The sequence below is a fragment of the Squalius cephalus genome (genome assembly GCF_949319135.1).
Source record: "Squalius cephalus genome assembly, chromosome: 2".
Taxonomy (NCBI): domain Eukaryota; kingdom Metazoa; phylum Chordata; class Actinopteri; order Cypriniformes; family Leuciscidae; genus Squalius; species Squalius cephalus.
Genome location: NC_137123.1, coordinates 64,265,400 through 64,285,399, shown reverse-complemented (window position 1 = coordinate 64,285,399; position 20,000 = coordinate 64,265,400). Strand labels below are relative to the sequence as shown.

The 20,000-nt window shown below is 41.7% G+C and overlaps 4 protein-coding genes across 7 annotated transcripts in view; 2 read left to right on the top strand and 2 right to left on the bottom strand.

Moving 5' to 3' along the window:
* The window catches only part of creg1 (cellular repressor of E1A-stimulated genes 1), an 8,305-nt gene extending 5,123 nt beyond the window's left edge, over window positions 1-3,182 (bottom strand). Inside the window, exon 1 of one of the 2 annotated variants that reach the window (XR_013820344.1) lies at window positions 2,752-3,179. Coding sequence is in view for 1 of the 2 variants with exons in the window: in XM_079864052.1 (XP_079720178.1) it covers window positions 2,752-3,027 (276 nt within the window). In the remaining variant the exon portion in view is untranslated. Of the gene's footprint in view, window positions 1-2,751 lie in introns of both variants that reach the window. The other variant, XM_079864052.1, reaches the window with a different exon arrangement.
* Window positions 3,183-3,954: 772 nt separating this feature from the next.
* On the top strand, window positions 3,955-4,950 carry LOC307146133 (histone H2A-like). The gene is made up of 2 exons (XM_079849988.1): window positions 3,955-4,037; window positions 4,502-4,950. The coding sequence occupies exon 2, from the start codon at window positions 4,513-4,515 to the stop codon at window positions 4,933-4,935; it is 423 nt and encodes a 140-aa protein (XP_079706114.1). The 5' UTR covers window positions 3,955-4,037; window positions 4,502-4,512; the 3' UTR covers window positions 4,936-4,950.
* Window positions 4,951-7,273: 2,323 nt separating this feature from the next.
* Window positions 7,274-8,645, top strand: h2af1al (H2A histone family member 1a like). Its single transcript, XM_079849998.1, has 2 exons — window positions 7,274-7,321; window positions 8,154-8,645. The coding sequence occupies exon 2, from the start codon at window positions 8,165-8,167 to the stop codon at window positions 8,585-8,587; it is 423 nt and encodes a 140-aa protein (XP_079706124.1). The 5' UTR covers window positions 7,274-7,321; window positions 8,154-8,164; the 3' UTR covers window positions 8,588-8,645.
* Window positions 8,646-10,264: 1,619 nt separating this feature from the next.
* Window positions 10,265-20,000, bottom strand: part of setdb2 (SET domain bifurcated histone lysine methyltransferase 2) — a 17,819-nt gene continuing 8,083 nt past the window's right edge. The window contains exons 6-12 of one of the 3 annotated variants that reach the window (XM_079864032.1): window positions 15,498-16,226; window positions 13,422-13,591; window positions 12,625-12,914; window positions 12,108-12,150; window positions 11,867-12,015; window positions 10,637-10,725; window positions 10,265-10,486 (exon numbers count right to left, since the gene is read on the bottom strand). In XM_079864032.1, coding sequence (XP_079720158.1) covers window positions 10,369-10,486; window positions 10,637-10,725; window positions 11,867-12,015; window positions 12,108-12,150; window positions 12,625-12,914; window positions 13,422-13,591; window positions 15,498-16,226 — 1,588 coding nt within the window. In that variant the 3' untranslated portion in view covers window positions 10,265-10,368. The remainder of the gene's footprint in view (window positions 10,487-10,636; window positions 10,726-11,866; window positions 12,016-12,107; window positions 12,151-12,624; window positions 12,915-13,421; window positions 13,592-15,497; window positions 16,227-20,000) is intronic. The other 2 variants (XM_079864033.1, XM_079864034.1) reach the window with 2 other exon arrangements.

Genomic DNA, 20,000 nt, shown 5'->3' with positions numbered 1-20,000 from the left:
CCCGTGACCTTACGCCGTGACCTTACGCCCGTGACCTTACGCCCGTGACCTTACGACCGCGACCTTACGCCCGTGACCTTACGCCCGCGACCTTACGCCCGTGACCTTACGACCGCGACCTTACGCCCGTGACCTTACGCCCGCGACCTTACGCCGTGACCTTACGCCCGTGACCTTACGCCCGTGACCTTACGCCGTGACCTTACGCCCGTGACCTTACGCCCGTGACCTTACGACCGCGACCTTACGCCCGTGACCTTACGACCGCGACCTTACGACCGTGACCTTACGCCCGTGACCTTACGCCGTGACCTTACGCCCGTGACCTTACGCCCGCGACCTTACGCCCGTGACCTTACGACCGCGACCTTACGCCCGCGACCTTACGCCCGTGACCTTACGCCGTGACCTTACGCCCGTGACCTTACGCCCGTGACCTTACGCCCGTGACCTTACGCCCGTGACCTTACGCCCGTGACCTTACGCCGTGACCTTACGCCCGTGACCTTACGCCCGTGACCTTACGCCCGTGACCTTACGCCCGTGACCTTACGCCCGTGACCTTACGCCCGTGACCTTACGCCCGTGACCTTACGACCGCGACCTTACGACCGCGACCTTACGACCGTGACCTTACGACCTCTCAGCATGCGGACAGGACAGCTGTCAGTCAATAAATGCGAAAACAAAGTAACTTGTGTTACTTATTTGAAAAAGTAACTCTGATATTTAGTTGTAAATTTAAAAGTAATGCGTTACTTTACAAGTAACTTTTAAAAAGTAATCTGATTACATAACTCGAGTTACTTGTACGCGTCACACACACGGTCAGCTTTATGAACGGGATAACTATACGGGAACACAACCCTTCCGAGGAACACTGTGTGTTGTTTTGTTTATTATTTTGCCTTTTTTGTTTGAATCCCCAGACATGCTGTCATACTACAGTAATAGATCGTTTTCTGCCTAAAGAAATAATCTTTTCATTAGCACGTGTGATGCTCCTGATGTGAGTCATGTGACAGACAGGAACGAGGATAAACGTCTGGGAAAGACATCGGATGCGTGACGTTATATTAGATCCATGCGTTCGGTCTTAAAGCCTCATCAAACCTGATGCCTTATTAATGTTCAACAAAAGACAAACACAACATCCCTCACTGCTCTCGACTGAAGAACTTCAGCAGCTTTAATGAGAATCAATATTACACTCGTACAGTGAGTGCGGTGTTTTAAAGTTTAACTCCGGGTCTAATGACTATTAACTGATTGTTTAATGCTGTGTTTTAAAGAGGCTTGTTCCAGTCTGGATATTCTGAACAGCACGTCTCATAACTGAGAAGATCATGATAGCGTTATAAGATCGTGATATGAGGTTTTGCAGTGTGTGTGTGTGTGTGTGTGTTGATGTTGTTGAGTTCATGAGTTCTGCTGAATGCTGATAAACTCTCGCTGACTCACGCTGACCCCTAAAGCCTCACAGCGCTAGACTACTGCAGTTTCTTATGGAAGCTTGTTTCCGCCACTCAATAATAAATAAATAATAATAATTGCGACTTTTTTTCTCACAATTGCGAGATATGAAGTCAGAATTGTGAGAAATAAAGTCGCAATTCTGAGAAATAAAGTTGCAATTGCGAAATATAAAGTCAGAATTGTGAGATATACACTAAAAAGTCCGTCTTTTTTTTCCCTTAGAATTGGACTTTATATCTCGCAATTCTGAGAAAAGATATAAACTCGCAATTATGTTATAAAGTCAGAATTGCGTGATGTAAAGTCGCAATTGCGATAAAGTCAGAATTGCGTGATGTAAAGTCGCAATTGCGATAAAGTCAGAATTGCGAGATGTAAATTCGCAATTGTGAGATAAAAAGTCGCAATTATCTTTTAAAATGTTTTATTTTGTGGCGGACTCAAGCTTCCATAGTTTCTCAGTATAGATCAAGTTCACTTCTAAGACCGTTTTACCATCATTCTTTGCAGTTTAACGTGTCTCTCTACAGGCTAAACCAGTGTTTTCATGCTCTGCTCAGTTATGAGCTCTATTTGCTTTCATAACAGTCTTCTTCTTTCAGACTAGCGGAAAGAAAACATCCAAAACACATTTAAGTGTTTATTTTAGTGCACTTTATCTGTATCTGTAGATTTGAGTCATAAATCTCCACTTAAGCAACTTTACACTCACCAAACTTTCCAGTTCTGTTCATATCTATATTCTGAATCTGAAGGGTTGTTCATATATCATTTATTATGAATGTACAACATATAAGACAACATACCCACCCAGCAATCAATTTTACGTTTAAAAGACGTCTAATAGCCGTCCAAACACAGCCCGGATGCCTACTCTAAAACAAGGCAAACTTTGGGCCGTATAACCAAGCATAGACTAGTCATCAATTAGATAACAAAGAAATGAAATGAGTGACGAAATGAAACCAAACACACACACCTGAAAATTCTCGCAATTTATTTGGCAAAAAGCGACATATGTAACCAAATTTAGGTTATTTTGACTAGAAGTGTGTTGCTCATGGCCGGACTATATTAATATATTAAAATAATTGGTGAGTGTAATAGACTATCTGGTCTATTAACCGGTGAAATGACGGCTGGGCATCTGCTTCCCACAGTTAGAGTTACTATAGTAAAACCATGGTAAATGCTGGTAAGGGTGCTGTAACTGTATTTGAGTCATGTGTGAGATGTGTCAGTGGTTATTGACCACACTGATGGCCGTGTTTGTACCTGCAGGTCCTGCACGGAGATCTCCATGTGGGTCAGGTACATGTACGGGGTCCCGGTTCCGTTGCCCACGGGCCCGTCGCTGATGGAGAACGCGTTGGAGAACGGCTGTCCCTTCACGGGGTCATGGGTGGAGATCGTGGCCATCGAAGCCCAGTCACACTTGTGGACCACGAACCGAGCCATCCGGGCCACCTCCTCATGCGGAGGAACCGACACCGAATCATAATAACGAGCCAACACGAGCGTCAGAAACACCGCGAGCAACGCGCGACACATGACTGACCGCTGCGACGCAACAACACCAGGGTTATATGACCACAGAGTCACTGTACACACTAATGATTCATATGACCACAGAGTCACTGTACACACTAATGATTCATATGACCACAGAGTCACTGTAAACACTAATGATTCATATGACCACAGAGTCACTAATGAACACAAATGATTCATATAACCATAGAGTCACTAACAGAACACAATTGATTCATATGATCACAGAGTCACTGTACACACTGAACACTAATGATTTATTTAACCAAAGAGTCACTGTGTGAGCATCGAACACAAATGATTCATATGATCACAGAGTCACTGATCACAAACACCGACCACGATTCATTTGATTATACGCGTGAGCTCCACAACAAATGGTCACATGATCAAAATAGTCACGTGAACACAACACGTGCTTACAGCACAAACATGAATTATGAAAGCTGTGATGAAAGCATCGCGATTCTCTTGCTGCACCCTGATCAAACCTCCTATTCATATTTTAATATCTCACTAAAACTACTCGATGTTAAAGCATAAAAGGCATTACAGAACATCGTGAAAATGCAAATACATTTTTCCCTTTAGTCTTGACTTGAAAAAATAAAATAAAATAGAAATGATTATTATAATAAATTATTATTATTAATTACCAAAAAATGTTAAATTACAAAAAATGCATGATACCAAATGCATGTAATCAATATTGTCATAAGGAATTCAGATATTATTATATAAACAATCTTATTATAAGCAAAAAAGCTTTTTTTAAATGACTGCATTCCACAATTTATTTAACTTAAGTTTTAAAAAGTGTTAAGTTTTAAAAATGCACTCGTACAAACTCCCTCTATTGATCGTTCACAGTATAACGATAAACAGCTGATTGGCCAGCAGTCTTTAATTGGCACAGGCGACTTTCAATGAAACCCAATTAAGCTCCAGTATAAAAGACAAAACGCTCAGATATGAGTTAAACAGCTTTACTGCTTGTTTGTGTTAAACAGGTGAGTGTGTGTGTGTTGCGCTGTTTGTGTTAAATTTGTTAAGAAAACTTCACTTATTTGCAACATGACTATAGTGAAAATCTGTGTGTTTTTTTTTTTCTTTTTTTTTTTCAAATACTCAACTTTGTTTTAGATCAGCCTTGTTCAGAATCAATCACTTAGCGTTAAATTCAAGTTCTAATCGTCACTATTTCTGTCAAACTGTTTTTAGTTCAGGTGAATCATGAATCGATCACTTTGGTTATTGTCAAATTCAGTTTCTAATCATGACTCTTTCGGTCATATACTTAAGTTGCTTTCCTACTTTGCATCTTGACTAGCCTACTTGTAAATCTTCAGGTACTCGACTTTTTAGATCAGCGACGTTCAGATAAATTGATCACTTTGTCATTCGACTTCACTCCTTTGCCTGCTTTCGGGTACTCGACCAGAGTTCCGATTAACCGATGGTTTGTCTCCTCTAGATCTGCTCATCATGTCTGGCCGCGGTAAGAAGCTCGTAACCGCAGCGAAACCCAAGGCGTCCGTGTCGCGCTCCTCCCGCGCGGGGCTCCAGTTCCCGGTGGGCCGCGTCGCGCGTCTCCTGCGGAAGGGAAACTACGCGTCGCGCATCGGCTCCGGAGCGTCGGTGTATCTGGCCGCGGTCATCGAGTACCTGTGCGCGGAGGTGCTGGAGCTCGCGGGCAACGCGTGCCGTGACAACAAGAAGCTACGCATCGCGCCGCGTCACATCCAGCTAGCGGTGCGCAACGACGAGGAGCTGAACGCGCTGCTGGGCGGAGTCACGATCTCTGAGGGAGGAGTTCTGCCCAACATCCAGGCCCAACTCCTGCCCAAGAAGACCAAAGCAGCCCGAGACCCGAACACCAGCAAACCGGCCGAGTCCCAGGACTTCTGACTGAGAGGACTCATGTTTTTAGCACTTTCATCTCAACGGTATTAATAAAAATGTGTTTTTATACAATATCTGGCTTTTTTATTTTATATAGGCCTATATAACTACTGCATCAGACTTCTAAAACCTGGAATTTTAAAGACCTGTAATATTCAGTGTGGACTCAATCTCAAAGTTTAATTATGCACAATTGGTTTTGTTTATTCCTGAAGTTGTTTGGAATCAATCTGTACAAAGTGCAACTTAAAGTCTCAGATGAGGTCAACACTATCTGTGCTTCGTGTCTGTGGTTTTCAGGTCCTTTCATGCTTGTGGCCTCAGCTCTGATTCACTGACCTCGTGAAGCCTTCAAAAGAACATGTTTGTGTTGAACTTCTGTTGAACTCGCCACTGATCCAGACTAGTCGAGTTATTTCAGTGTCTGCTCATCTAGTTTACACCTGTATTGGTCATTTGCATGTGTTCATTTGTATACAAGCTTCTGCTGAATCATAGTTCAAGTCTCCTTCATTTATACAGCGCTTTAACATAGAGTTTCAGAGCTTTACAGTGAAAACAGGAGATTACAGTAACAGTGTTTAGGCTTTACAGCAGCTCTAGGATAATGTTATTGTCCAGATAAAGTTAGTTTTACAGACCCAGCTGTTGGGTTACATTTTTAATGTAACCAATGCAATTTGTCCATTTTTAAATTGCATTTTTAACCCAATGTTGGGTTAGTCCATATTTGACCCAAAATTGGGTTAAAACAACCCAGCATTTTTTTGCTAGGTCAAAGAGATGTTTAATCTAGCTTTGAACAGATAGAGTGTGTCTGCTTCCTGGACAATGTTAGGAAGACTCTTCCAGAGTTTTGGAGCTAAATAGGAGAGGGATCTACCGCCAGCAGTCGATTTAGATATTCTAGGTATCATCAACTGGCCGGAGTTTTGAGATCGCAATAGACGTGAAGGACTATAATGCGTTAAAGGCACAATATGTAACTTTTTTGCTTTAAAAATAGCAAAAATCACTATATGTTATATATATTTTTTTAGTTGTGTACTTACATTATCCCGACTGTTTCCAACAACTTTCAAACCAGGAGAAATTTGTAATTTAATTCGAAGACACGTTTCTTTATTTCCGCTTTGTCGCCGTCAATGGCGTCATATCCGCGTTGTCCCTGGTTTCCGCTCGTGCTGCCATGGTAACCAGAGCTATGAACCAGAGCCGTCTGATAGTAACCAAGGCGACAGACGTGGACAACTGTGCAGTTCGCAATGTCTATCTGCACGCTGTTGTTGTTTCGTTCAAACATTATGGACCATGGCAAGCAGACTTTGGATAAAAAAGAACTAAAACGAGAGTCAACATCAGCGCAGTGTTTTCGAGATGCAGAGAGCTCCCATAGACAATATATAAACGAGAGCTCCACGTCCGAGACTTCGACCACTCCTACATGTACTTTATTAAACAGGTGAGCACATTTACATAAAACTAATCAATGTTATATAGTTCAACAATGATAAAATGTTAGAATATGATCTGTATGTTATTCTAATGTTGATCTAGTTTACTGCTAGTCTCATACAGACAAACTAACACATACATTGCAACACATTGAAATGTAGTTTAGTGTGATAGTGTAATGTTAGACCAAGTGAAACAGCGCTGCGTTACAAGTTTCATTTGTCTCATAAACTGACCTGTGAGTAGTAATTCTGCACTTGCGTGTAGTTCGGTAGAATGAAATGTCCATATTCCTTTTATATCCGCGGGACTCGCGTGTGGAGCTGATAGCTGTCTCTTAGCAATCCCGACCGGCTTCATATCACAGTCATGATAAAAACATCGATGTATCCATAAACATTATTAGATCGGTCGGCTTGACGTTGACGACAAGATCCATAATTCTTAGCAAATGTTGCGTCATCAAACTACACCTTTGTTATTGTAAAGAGGTTAGCGACCCCTAGTGGCGAAAAAATTACATACTGTACGTTTAAGAGCTCGCTCAAGCACTGCGGAGCTAAACCATTCAGTGCTCTGTAAGCAAGTACAACTTTAGTAATGAACTTTATATACACCAAATTCAAGATACTTTAGTCAATCAATATTGTTATAAGCAATTGAAATATTAGCAATACAAACAAGTTTATTGTAAGCAAATAGCTTTTTAAAATGACTGCATTCTACAATTTATTTAACTTAAAGTTTACAAAGTGTTGAAATGTGAAAAACTCCCTCTAATTGATCATTTACAATAGAATGAATTCTAACAGCTGATTGGCCAGCAGTCTTTAATTGGCACAGGCGAATTTCAATGAAACCCAATTAAGCTCCAGTATAAAAGACAAAACGCTCAGATATGAGTTTAACAGCTTTACTGCTTGTTTGTGTTAAACAGGTGAGTTTGTGTTGCACTAGTGTTTGCGTTAAATCAGATTTTATTTGTTACGGAAACTTCACTTATTTGCAACATGATATAGTGAAAATCTGTGTGATTGTTCAAGTACTCAACTTTGTTATAGATCAGCATTGTTCAGATGAATCAGTCACTTTGCTTATTGTTAAATTCAATTTCTAATCATGACTCTCTGTCATAAACTTAAGTTTCTTTGCTCATTTGCAACTTTAAAATCCAGTAATAAAAGACTAGGTTCTCAGATATGAATTAATCCGCTTTACTGCTTGTTCCTTGTTTGTGTTAAACGTGTAAATTTATGTTTTCTGTTTCTTTTTAAATCAGAATGGTCACACTTTGATAGTTGCTATACTCATTTGCAACTTGTAAAAATCTACTTTATTCATATACTCGATTAGTGTTTTAGGTCAGCGTTGTTCAGATGATTCGGTCACTTCACTGGCACTTATTGTCAAATGCAACTTCTAATCGTCACTCTGTTATAAACAAGTTACTTTTCTACTTTGCATCTTGACTACTTGTAAATCTCCACGTGACTCTTCAGGTACTCGAGTTTTAGTCATCTGAATCGATCACTTTGGTTATTGTCAAATTCAGTTTCTAATCATGACTTTTCTGTCAAACTTAAGTTGCTTCACTACTTTGCAACTTGACTAGCCTACTTGTAAATCTTCAGGTACTCGACTTTTTAGATGAGTGTTGTTCAGAAATTAATATCTTCACTGGCACTTTGCTTCTCATTCGACTTCACTCCTTTGCCTACTTTCGGGTACTCGACCAGAGTTCCGATTAACCGATGGTTTGTCTCCTCTAGATCTGCTCATCATGTCTGGCCGCGGTAAGAAGCTCGTAACTGCAGCGAAGCCCAAGGCGTCCGTGTCGCGCTCCTCCCGCGCGGGGCTCCAGTTCCCGGTGGGCCGCGTCGCGCGTCTCCTGCGGAAGGGAAACTACGCGTCGCGCATCGGCTCCGGAGCGTCGGTGTATCTGGCCGCGGTCATCGAGTACCTGTGCGCGGAGGTGCTGGAGCTCGCGGGCAACGCGTGCCGTGACAACAAGAAGCTACGCATCGCGCCGCGTCACATCCAGCTAGCGGTGCGCAACGACGAGGAGCTGAACGCGCTGCTGGGCGGAGTCACGATCTCTGAGGGAGGAGTTCTGCCCAACATCCAGGCCCAACTCCTGCCCAAGAAGACCAAAGCAGCCCGAGACCCGAACACCAGCAAACAGGCCGAGTCCCAGGACTTCTGACTGAGAGGACTCATGGTTTTAGCACTTTCATCTCAACGGTATTAATAAAAATGCGTTTTTAATACAATATCTGGCTTTTTTTATTTTATATAGGCCTGTATAACTAATCTTAATGCTACTTCTAAAGCCTGGAATTTTAAAGACCTGTAATATTGATTGAACTGCACTGACACTCAGATGAGAACCAGAGTTGAGCTGATCGACATAGTCTTCTGTGGCTGAATTTGGTTCATAATTGAGCACTAATAAAACTAAATTGGTTCAGTGATTAACTGAATACTGGCACTATTGTCTTCCATTCTGCTGTGAAAAGGCTCTAAAAACATGTTTCATTTGGTTCAATAACCATGTCAATGTCCGATTATGAACCAGATTTAGTTTAAGAAATAAAGCAGCTCAACAGAAGCTGTTTAATAATTGAGCTTTGCAAAATTTAACAGAATTGAAACAACATGGAATGACATTATTGTGTTCTGTAACGCTGCTTTGAGTCTCATAGCCAGTAGTTTGCAACATTGACACTATATTGAAGTCCTTTCATAATTGATGAACTATTCAACATTGACACTTGAATTAAATTTATTTCATAATTGATGAACTTTGTAACATTGACCGTGACACTATTGAAGTGAATTGAATTCCTTTTATAACTGATGTACTTTTCATCACTGACACGATTAAACTGAATTTAATTCCTTTCATAATTGATGAACTATGTAACATTAACACTTGAACTGATCTGAATTTGTTTCATAACTGATGAACTTTGGTTTCTCAATCCTGGGCTTGAAAGACTTAAAGGGGTGGTATAATGCCCCTTTTCAGAAGATATAAAATAAGTCTCTGATGTCCCCAGTGTGTGTGTGTGAAGTTTTAGCTCAAAATACCCCACAGATAATTTTTTACTTCATGTTAAAATTGTCCCTTTTTGAGGGTCAGTAAAAGCGTTGTTTCGTGTGTCCCTTTAAATGCAAATGAGCTGCTGCTCCCGGCACAGAGTTTAAACTGGAGTCGGACGATGATGGAGCGACTCGAGAAAAGTGACGTGTAGAAGCAACAGGACGTTTCTGAATAGTTAGTTAATGAATTCATGTTGCTGATGTGGAGTTAACTATCTTCAATTAGAATATTCTGTCAAGTCACTTATATACCGCTTTTAACAGTAGCTTTACAGTGATAATAGGAAATTAAAGTAAGAGATTGTTTTGTAAAGTTATTGTCTACACCTGAAATTAAATTGTTCATAACTGAAATTTGCAACATTGCCATGCTGAATTGAATCACCACTGATCTGAATTATGACTCTAATTCAGATTCAATAGACAATAGTTTAATATTTGAAGTGCACACTTGATTGTTTATTCCTGTGAAGCTGTTTGGAGTCAGTCTGTACTGTATAAAGTGCTGTAACTTAAAGTCTCTGATGAGATCAAAACTGTCTGTGGTTTTCAGGTCCTTTCATGCTTGTGGCATTCACTGACCTTGTGAAACCTTCAAAAGAACATGTTTGTGTTGAACTTCTGTTGAACTCGCACTGATCCAGACTAGTCGAGTTATTTCAGTGTTGTCTGCTCATCTAGTTTCTGGTCATTTGCATGTGTTCATTTGTATACAAGTTTCTGCTAAGTCATTAGTTCAAGATGTTTTAAAGTAAGAGAAAACAAGACAGAGTTTTGCTCGACTCGACTTTATTTGAGCTCTGGCTGCTGCATAAAAACAGCTCAAAGAAGCACAACAACATCCGGTTTGATTCAGGAAATGCAGAGGTTGATCAGAGAGTGTCAGATGACGAGTGATTGACAGCTGGTGTTGCCACAGCGACAGCTCACCTCATGATCCGGGTCACTGCCCGGTGTGTGCGAGTAGTTCCAGGTCAGTTCAGTTCCAGCTTTAACTGACCTGAGAAATCACACAAACAAACAGTCACGTTTCTTTCCCTGCGTCACACAGCCGGCGTCTACGGTCCGTACGCTGAAGTTTGCATCATTGATTCAGTTATTTTCCTGTTTATCATTGTGAATAATCTCAAGCATGACTGATGACTGTCACCTGTTAGTGAAGAAGGCGATGAGAGGGAACTGTGGGTGGTGTGTGTCGACGAAGACGTTCTGGATGAAGAGGTTGGGCTCACAGCTGTGCTGCAGGAGAAGAACTCGCATTACTGTCAATCATTATTACACATTCATCACTTCTCAAGCTGATCAGCAAGAACATACTCAAACATGACTGATTCAATATCAGCCCATCACTGATACTTTAATTAGCACTAGTTCTTATGATGGAAGCCCATTTCAGCCACATAAGAAATCATGCATTTGTAAATCATAATAATGACAAGTCATAATTATAAGTCAAAACTATGACTCTAGAAATTATGACTAAATTTAAATAAATTATGACTAAATTAAACTACAAAATCTAAATGATGACAACAAAAACAATATAATTATGGCATAAAAAGTTGAAATTCCAATTAAAATGTAACAAAATTATTACTAAAAAGTCAAAACGATGAGTCAGAATTGACAAAAAATCAATTATGACAAAAAGTTGAAATTATGACATACTAAGAAATTATGCTAATAATTGACAATTAAATTGTCATTATTTTGACTTTATTGTCAATTTTTAGTCAAAGTAAAAATTATCACATAAAAAGTCGAAATTATGACAATTCAATTATGACTAAATTCAATTATGACTAAAAGTCAATATGACAGTCGAAATTATGACTAAATTAAACAAAAAAATCTAAATAATGACAAAAAAAATAAAAATAATTATGGCATAAAAAGTTGAAATTACAACAATTAAATTATGACAAAATTAATACTAAAAAGACACAATGAGTCAGAATTGACAAAAAATCAATTATGACAAAAAGTTGAAATTATGACATACTAAGAAATTATGCTAAAAATTTACTAAATTAAATTGACTAATAATTGACAGTCAAAATAATGACAAAGTAAAAATTATCACATAAAAAAGCAATTATGACAAGTCGAAATTATGACTAAATTAAATTGTGAGTATATTCAATTATGACAAAGTCAAATTGACGACAAACAGTAAAAGTTATCACAAAAAAAATCATATCATAAAATGTAAAAATTATGACTAAATGAGTAAAAATTGTAAATTATGACAATAAAAATCAATATTATGACAAATTAAAAATGATTACAAAGTGAATTTCAACTTTTCATCTCAATTTGTATTTTTGAATCTCATAATGAAAAAGTTCTTCTCTGTTGTAATGAGAAGCTGGGGACGTACGTTGATGAATCGGGCCACGTTTCCTTCTTTAGAGGCGTCCAGGTAATAGGCTTTGTCCTGATGCTTGTGTGACGTGATCTCAGCGCTGTCGGCGTGTCCGTTCGATTCGGGGAGCGTTAATCTGGGCTTCTTCCTCGAGACCTCATGCTCTACACACACACACACACACACACACACACACACACACAGTCCCGAAGCCGCTCTAAATGCAGTGCATGTGTTGAGCGAGCTCATACTGTACCTGTCTCACTGCCGTCCAGCGACGGGACGCTCTGCTCCTGCTCCTGAAACAGGGAAACATCTACACTGACGGCAGTTCATTGGATTGAAGAAACACATATTAAGACAGGCATTACGGTGGTTTAGATCGGATCTATCAGACCGTTACCATTTTGTGAACAATCTAAGATAATGTCAGTAAATTATGGAGTGCCTCAAGGATCTGTGTTAGGCCCTCTGCTATTTTCAATATATATGCTGCCACTTGGTAATATCATAAGAAAACATGGAATTCATTTCCATTGTTATACTGATGATACTCAGTTATACTAAATGTAACTAAATTAATAACTTTTTTACAACAAAAATGAAACATCAACTTTCTTAAGCTGGACTGTGACGATATTTTCTTCTGGAAACAAACTTTGTTGCATTATTTTCCTGTCATCTCTGCAAAGCTGCTTTGAAATTATGTGTATTGTGAAAAGAGCTATACAAATAAACGTGAATTGAATTGAACACGTGTGATCAGCACTGACCGGGATCTGATCGGCACTGACCGGGATCTGATCGGCACTGACCGGGATCTGATCGGCACTGACCGGGATCTGATCGGCACTGACCGGAAGCTGATCGGCACTGACCGGAAGCTGATCGGCAGGTCTCTGGATCACCGGGACGTGCAGTGGCGGAGAGCAGTCCAGCGTCTCCTTCGGGCCCGAGGGAAGAGTCCACTCCTCCACCACCTCCACCTCGTCATCAGACACGGGCGGCTCTCGGCTGAGATCCGGCGGCTCCTCGGCGCTCGACTCCAGTCGGAGGACCACACCTGGACAACACACACCGCATCAACACACTCGCTAAAGAGAGTAACAAACTGAGGCTGATATGCAGTCGTCAACATCTGAAGTGGATCAAAAAAGTTTATCAAAGTCGTCCTAAGACAAGAACGGGTATTGTTCAAAATTCATGTATAACTTTGATTAAAGGTTTTGATCCACTTCAAATGTTGACTACTGAACTACAAAACATTTTTATTGATGTCCATTAGATTTTAGTTCAAATTTTACATATTTAAAAAAGACTAATAAAAATGTCAAAAACACACAACAAAAATCACTACATAACAGTGGTGTGGAGAGTCACTGGGATCTCTTATCTAGTTAGGAGACGGTATAAGACATTTCTTTCATATATCCGAAAATGATACATTTATTTTTTTATTTTTTAGTTAATGTTTATTTTTCCTAAGTAAATGAAAAACAAATTTATGGTTAGAGTTTTAGTTGAGTGTGTGTTTGTGTGTGTGTGTGTGTGTGTGTATGTGTGTGTGTACCTGCATAGATGCAGATGAAGGTGCCCTGGTCGAGGTCGTCCCGGCAGCGTACGGCCCAGCCCCGGTCCAGTGTCCTGAACACCTGCAGTCGCACACGCAGACCCTTCTGCACCACACGGTTCTGGCACCGGCTCTTCTGGCAGCCGCACCAGGGGCCGCACTCAAACAACCTGCACAACCCAACCCAACCCAACTCAACTCAACACAACACAACACAACACAACACAACGCAACACAACACAACGCAACACAACTGAACTCAACCCAACTTAAGGGATCGTTCGGAGAAAAATAAACCTAGGGTCCTTTGCACCATGACCCCGAGCCGAACACCCCCCAGAAGCCCTTTTCCCCTTGGTTGAACATTATTAAAGTTAAAGAGCTTATTTAGAGAAATCAGCTGAAGGGTTTAGTGCAGGCGCTAACGGATCCAAGGCTGTATCTCGTAAATTACCCCACTAATAATGCCCAGGAGTTTCTTTCTTTCCAACTAATCTTTCATTCTTTCTTTCTAACTAATCTTTCTTTCTTTCTAACTAATCTTTCTTTCTTTCTTTCTTTCTTTCTTTCTTTCTAATCTTTCTTTCTTTCTTTCTAATCTTTCTTTCTTTCTAACTAATATTTCTTTCATTGAAACTTATATAGAAGTTTACTTAAATAACACTTGCCTGACGGCTCATGCTCCTGCTAACCCGGACACCGACGTCACTTCTGTGATTTGGGAAAAGCCTGTAAAAGTCCTGGCAGAAAGTGATGCATAAGGATGTAGTGTAACAACAAATTATTATTTTTTCCGCAAAGTTGACAACAAAGTGTTAACTAATAATTGTTGCAAACTGGTACTACTAACAAAATATTAGTGCATTCCTGGAACTGGGCGTCGTTACACTACATCCTTATGCATCGCTTTCTGCAGGACTTTTACATGCTTTTCCCAAATCACTGAAGTGACCTCGGCGTCCGGGTAAGAGGTAGCATTAGACATCAGGCAAGTGTTATTTAAATAAACTCCTGATGTACTTACAAACTTTCCAATGCCTCGTTTTATGAGTACAGACCCTATTTGTGCTAGTGCTACTGTAGAAGTTTGGTACCATTCTGGACATTATTATTGAAATAATTAACCAGATACGCCCTTGGATCTGTTAGCGCCTGCACTAAGCCATCCAGCTGATTTCTCTAAATAAGCTCTAACTTTAATAATGTTCGACCAAGGGAAAAAGGCTTCTGGGGGGTGTTCGGCTCGAGGTCATGGTGCAAAGGACCCTAGGTTGATTTTACCCCGAACCATCCCTTTAACCCAACAAAACAACTCAACCCAACAAAACCCAAACCCAGCTCAACCCAACTCTACTGAACTTAACCCAACAGAACACAACCTAACTCAACCCAACATGACTCAATTCAGTTCAACTTCACAAAACTCATCTCTTAACTCAACCCAGTTCAGCGCAGCCCCTCCGCTTACCTTGCCCCGACAGGCTGGCTTAGTCTCTGGTGTCTGTAAGCGTCTCATCAAGAGATCTCATCTCATCTCTTAACTCAACCCAACAAAATACAACTCAGTTCAACCCAACTCTACTGAACTTAACCCAACGAAACACAACCTAACTCAACCCAACTTCACCCAACTCATCTCTTAACTCAACCTAACTCAACCCAACCCAACCCAACCCAACCCAACAAAACACAACAAAACACAACAAAACACAACAAAACACAACAAAACACAACAACTCAGCTCAACTTTACCCAACTTAACTCAACCCAACTCATCTGTTAACCTAACTCAACCCAACAAAACAAAACGTTCAGCCCAGCCCCTCCACCTCACCCTGCCCGCACAGGCTGGCTCAGTCTCTGGCGTGTGTAAGCATGAGCGTCTCCGGGTCAACCCAAGTCATCTGTTAACCCAACCCAACACAACACAACAGACTCACCCTGCCCGCACAGGCTGGCTCAGTCTCTGGTGTGTGTAAGCATGAGCACCTCCGGGTCAACCCAAGTCATCTGTTAACCCAACACAACCCAACCCAACCCAACACAACACAACACAACACAACCCCCCGGACTCACCCTGCCCGCACAGGCTGGCTCAGTCTCTGGTGTGTGTAAGCTTGAGCGCCTCCTCTGGCCGTCAGCCGAACACAAGCACAGGTTTCAGCGTCTGCGCAGACGTCAGTGCAGTCGCAGCACGCTGAGAAGAACGGCTCCGCGCTGAGGAAGCATCCGTGAGGCCAGCGTTCCTTACGGTAGCGAAACTCCTTCACCCGTGTCCCGTCCACATCGTTAAACAGAGGCACGGGAACTGGCTCGATCCCGCGGCTGAGGTCCCGCTCGAACAGGAGCGCTGGAGAGGCGGGAGCTGGCGCATGATTTTCGGGAACGATCTGCGCATCAAAGCTGAAGTTGCTCGGCTGCAGCACGCCCAGAGTGTCGGACTCACGCAGGAACTGAAACACTTCGTCAATCGAGCGCAGGCTCCGCCCACACGGCGCCTTATAAAGCACGTCTGCGTCCTCACACTCGTCCGGCTCGGCCTGGACCCGCGCGCAGTGGCGCTGGAACTGGTACAGCATGGGCACCCGCAGTGGGTTCTGTCCCAGGAACCAGTCGGAGTGAGCGGGAAGCGTCGGCGCACACGCTGAGCTGCAGTCGTGAGGCTGGTACACGAGCGGCACCGGAGACCGGGGCTCTTCAGAACAGCAGCTCAGAGGAGACAGAAGCAGCGGGAGATCCGGGCCGGCCCTGCTGGCGGAGGACATCTGACTGTAGTCCGAGCCCGACTCCACGTCTCTGGAGAGTCTGAGTGAGAGTGCAAGATCATCCATGAGAAAATAAGACTCACACTCAATGTTTTATTCAGTGTTGGAAACAAGCTTACATACAATCGAGTATTCTATTCATAGAAAAGAGTCTGAGAGGATAAATCCAGTGTTGGGGAAAGTTACTTTTAAAAGTAATGCATTACATTATTGCGTTACTCCTAAAAAAAACTAACTAATTGCGTTACTTAGTTACTTAAAATACTTTTTATTTTTAATGCGTTACATTACATTTGCATTACTTTTTCTCACCTGGGCTGGGCTTGCTTTTTTGTTTTTTAATAACAATTAAAAAAGTTATATTTTTGGCATATGTTAAGGCCCTTTCACACCAAAAGTGAAATAAGCCTCAGGCTGAACGAAACGCATATTTACTCCTGTACAGTAGAGGTCATGTACAGTAGAGTAGTGTACAGTAGAGGTAGAGTACAGTAGAGGTACAGTAGAGGTAGAGTACAGTAGAGGTAGAGTACAGTAGAGGTAGAGTACAGTACAGTACAGTAGAGTACAGTAGAGGTAGAGTACAGTACAGTACAGTAGAGTACAGTAGAGGTAGAGTACAGTACAGTACAATACAGTAGAGGTAGAGTACAGTAGAGTAGAGGTAGAGTACAGTACAGTAGAGTAGAGGTAGAGTACAGTACAGTAGAGTACAGCAGAGGTAGCGTACAGTACAGTAGAGGTAGAGTAGAGTACAGTACAGTAGAGTGCAGTAGAGTACAGTAGAGGTAGAGTACAGTACAGTACAATACAGTACAGTAGAGGTAGAGTAGAGTACAGTACAGTAGAGTGCAGCAGAGGTAGAGTACAGTACAGTAGAGTAGAGGTACAGTACAGTACAGTACAGTAGAGTAAAGTAGAGGTAGAGTACAGTACAATACAGTACAGTAGAGGTAGAGTTCAGTACAGTACAGTACAGTAGAGTACAGTAGAGGTATAGTACAGTACAATACAGTAGAGGTAGAGTACAGTACAGTAGAGTACAGCAGAGGTAGAGTAGAGTACAGTACAGTAGAGGTAGAGTAGAGTACAGTACAGTAGAGTAGAGTACAGTACAGTAGAGGTAGAGTACAGTACAGTAGAGCACAGCAGAGGTAGAGTACAGTAGAGTACAGTAGAGTAGAGTACAGTACAGTAGAGGTAGAGTACAGTAGAGGTAGAGTACAGTACAGTAGAGGTAGAGTACAGTACAGTAGAGGTAGAGTAGAGTACAGTACAGTAGAGGTAGAGTAGAGTAGAGGTAGAGTACAGTAGAGGTAGAGTAGAGTACAGTACAGTACAGTAGAGGTAGAGTAGAGTAGAGTACAGTAGAGGTAGAGTAGAGTACAGCAGAGGTAGAGTACAGTAGAGTACAGTAGAGGTAGAGTACAGTAGAGTATAGGTAGAGTACAGTAGAGTAGAGGTAGAGTAGAGTACAGTAGAGGTAGAGTAGAGTACAGTAGAGTACAGCAGAGGTAGAGTACAGTAGAGTACAGTAGAGGTAGAGTACAGTACAGTACAGTAGAGTACAGCAGAGGTACAGTAGAGTACAGCAGAGGTAGAGTACAGTAGAGTAGAGGTAGAGTAGAGTACAGTAGAGGTAGAGTACAGTAGAATACAGCAGAGGTAGAGTACAGTAGAGGTAGAGTACAGTAGAGTAGAGGTAGAGTACAGTAGAGTACAGTAGAGTAGAGTACAGTACAGTAGAGGTAGAGTACAGTAGAGGTAGAGTACAGTACAGTAGAGGTAGAGTACAGTACAGTAGAGGTAGAGTAGAGTACAGTACAGTAGAGGTAGAGTAGAGTAGAGGTAGAGTACAGTAGAGGTAGAGTAGAGTACAGTACAGTACAGTAGAGGTAGAGTAGAGTAGAGTACAGTAGAGGTAGAGTAGAGTACAGCAGAGGTAGAGTACAGCAGAGGTAGAGTACAGTAGAGTACAGTAGAGGTAGAGTACAGTAGAGTATAGGTAGAGTACAGTAGAGTAGAGGTAGAGTAGAGTACAGTAGAGGTAGAGTAGAGTACAGTAGAGTACAGCAGAGGTAGAGTACAGTAGAGTACAGTAGAGGTAGAGTACAGTACAGTACAGTAGAGTACAGCAGAGGTACAGTAGAGTACAGCAGAGGTAGAGTACAGTAGAGTAGAGGTAGAGTAGAGTACAGTAGAGGTAGAGTAGAGTACAGTAGAATACAGCAGAGGTAGAGTACAGTAGAGGTAGAGTACAGTACAGTAGAGCACAGCAGAGGTAGAGTACAGTACAGTAGAGGTAGAGTACAGTAGAGTACAGTAGAGTAGAGTACAGTACAGTAGAGGTAGAGTACAGTAGAGGTAGAGTACAGTACAGTAGAGGTAGAGTACAGTACAGTAGAGGTAGAGTAGAGTACAGTACAGTAGAGGTAGAGTAGAGTAGAGGTAGAGTAGAGTAGAGGTAGAGTAGAGTACAGTACAGTACAGTAGAGGTAGAGTACAGTAGAGTACAGTAGAGGTAGAGTAGAGTACAGCAGAGGTAGAGTACAGCAGAGGTAGAGTACAGTAGAGTACAGTAGAGGTAGAGTACAGTAGAGTATAGGTAGAGTACAGTAGAGTAGAGGTAGAGTAGAGTACAGTAGAGGTAGAGTAGAGTACAGTAGAGTACAGCAGAGGTAGAGTACAGTAGAGGTAGAGTACAGTACAGTACAGTAGAGTACAGCAGAGGTACAGTAGAGTACAGCAGAGGTAGAGTACAGTAGAGTAGAGGTAGAGTAGAGTACAGTAGAGGTAGAGTAGAGTACAGTAGAATACAGCAGAGGTAGAGTACAGTAGAGGTAGAGTACAGTAGAGTAGAGGTAGAGTACAGTAGAGTACAGTAGAGTAGAGTACAGTACAGTAGAGGTAGAGTACAGTAGAGGTAGAGTACAGTACAGTAGAGGTAGAGTACAGTACAGTACAGTAGAGGTAGAGTACAGTAGAGGTAGAGTAGAGTACAGTACAGTACAGTAGAGGTAGAGTAGAGTAGAGTACAGTAGAGGTAGAGTAGAGTACAGCAGAGGTAGAGTACAGCAGAGGTAGAGTACAGTAGAGTACAGTAGAGGTAGAGTACAGTAGAGTATAGGTAGAGTACAGTAGAGTAGAGGTAGAGTAGAGTACAGTAGAGGTAGAGTAGAGTACAGTAGAGTACAGCAGAGGTAGAGTACAGTAGAGTACAGTAGAGGTAGAGTACAGTACAGTACAGTAGAGTACAGCAGAGGTACAGTAGAGTACAGCAGAGGTAGAGTACAGTAGAGTAGAGGTAGAGTAGAGTACAGTAGAGGTAGAGTAGAGTACAGTAGAATACAGCAGAGGTAGAGTACAGTAGAGGTAGAGTACAGTAGAGTAGAGGTAGAGTAGAGTACAGTAGAGGTAGAGTAGAGTACAGTAGAGTACAGCAGAGGTAGAGTACAGTAGAGTGGAGGTAGAGTAGAGTACAGTAGAGTACAGTAGAGGTAGAGTACAGTAGAGGTAGAGTACAGTAGAGTAGAGGTAGAGTAGAGTACAGTAGAGGTAGAGTAGAGTACAGTAGAGTACAGCAGAGGTAGAGTACAGTAGAGTAGAGGTAGAGTACAGTAGAGTACAGCAGAGGTAGAGTACAGTAGAGTAGAGGTAGAGTAGAGTACAGCAGAGGTAGAGTACAGTAGAGGTAGAGTACAGTAGAGTACAGCAGAAGTAGAGTACAGTAGAGTAGAGGTAGAGTAGAGTACAGTAGAGGTAGAGTAGAGTACAGTAGAGGTAGAGTAGAGTACAGTAGAGTACAGCAGAAGTA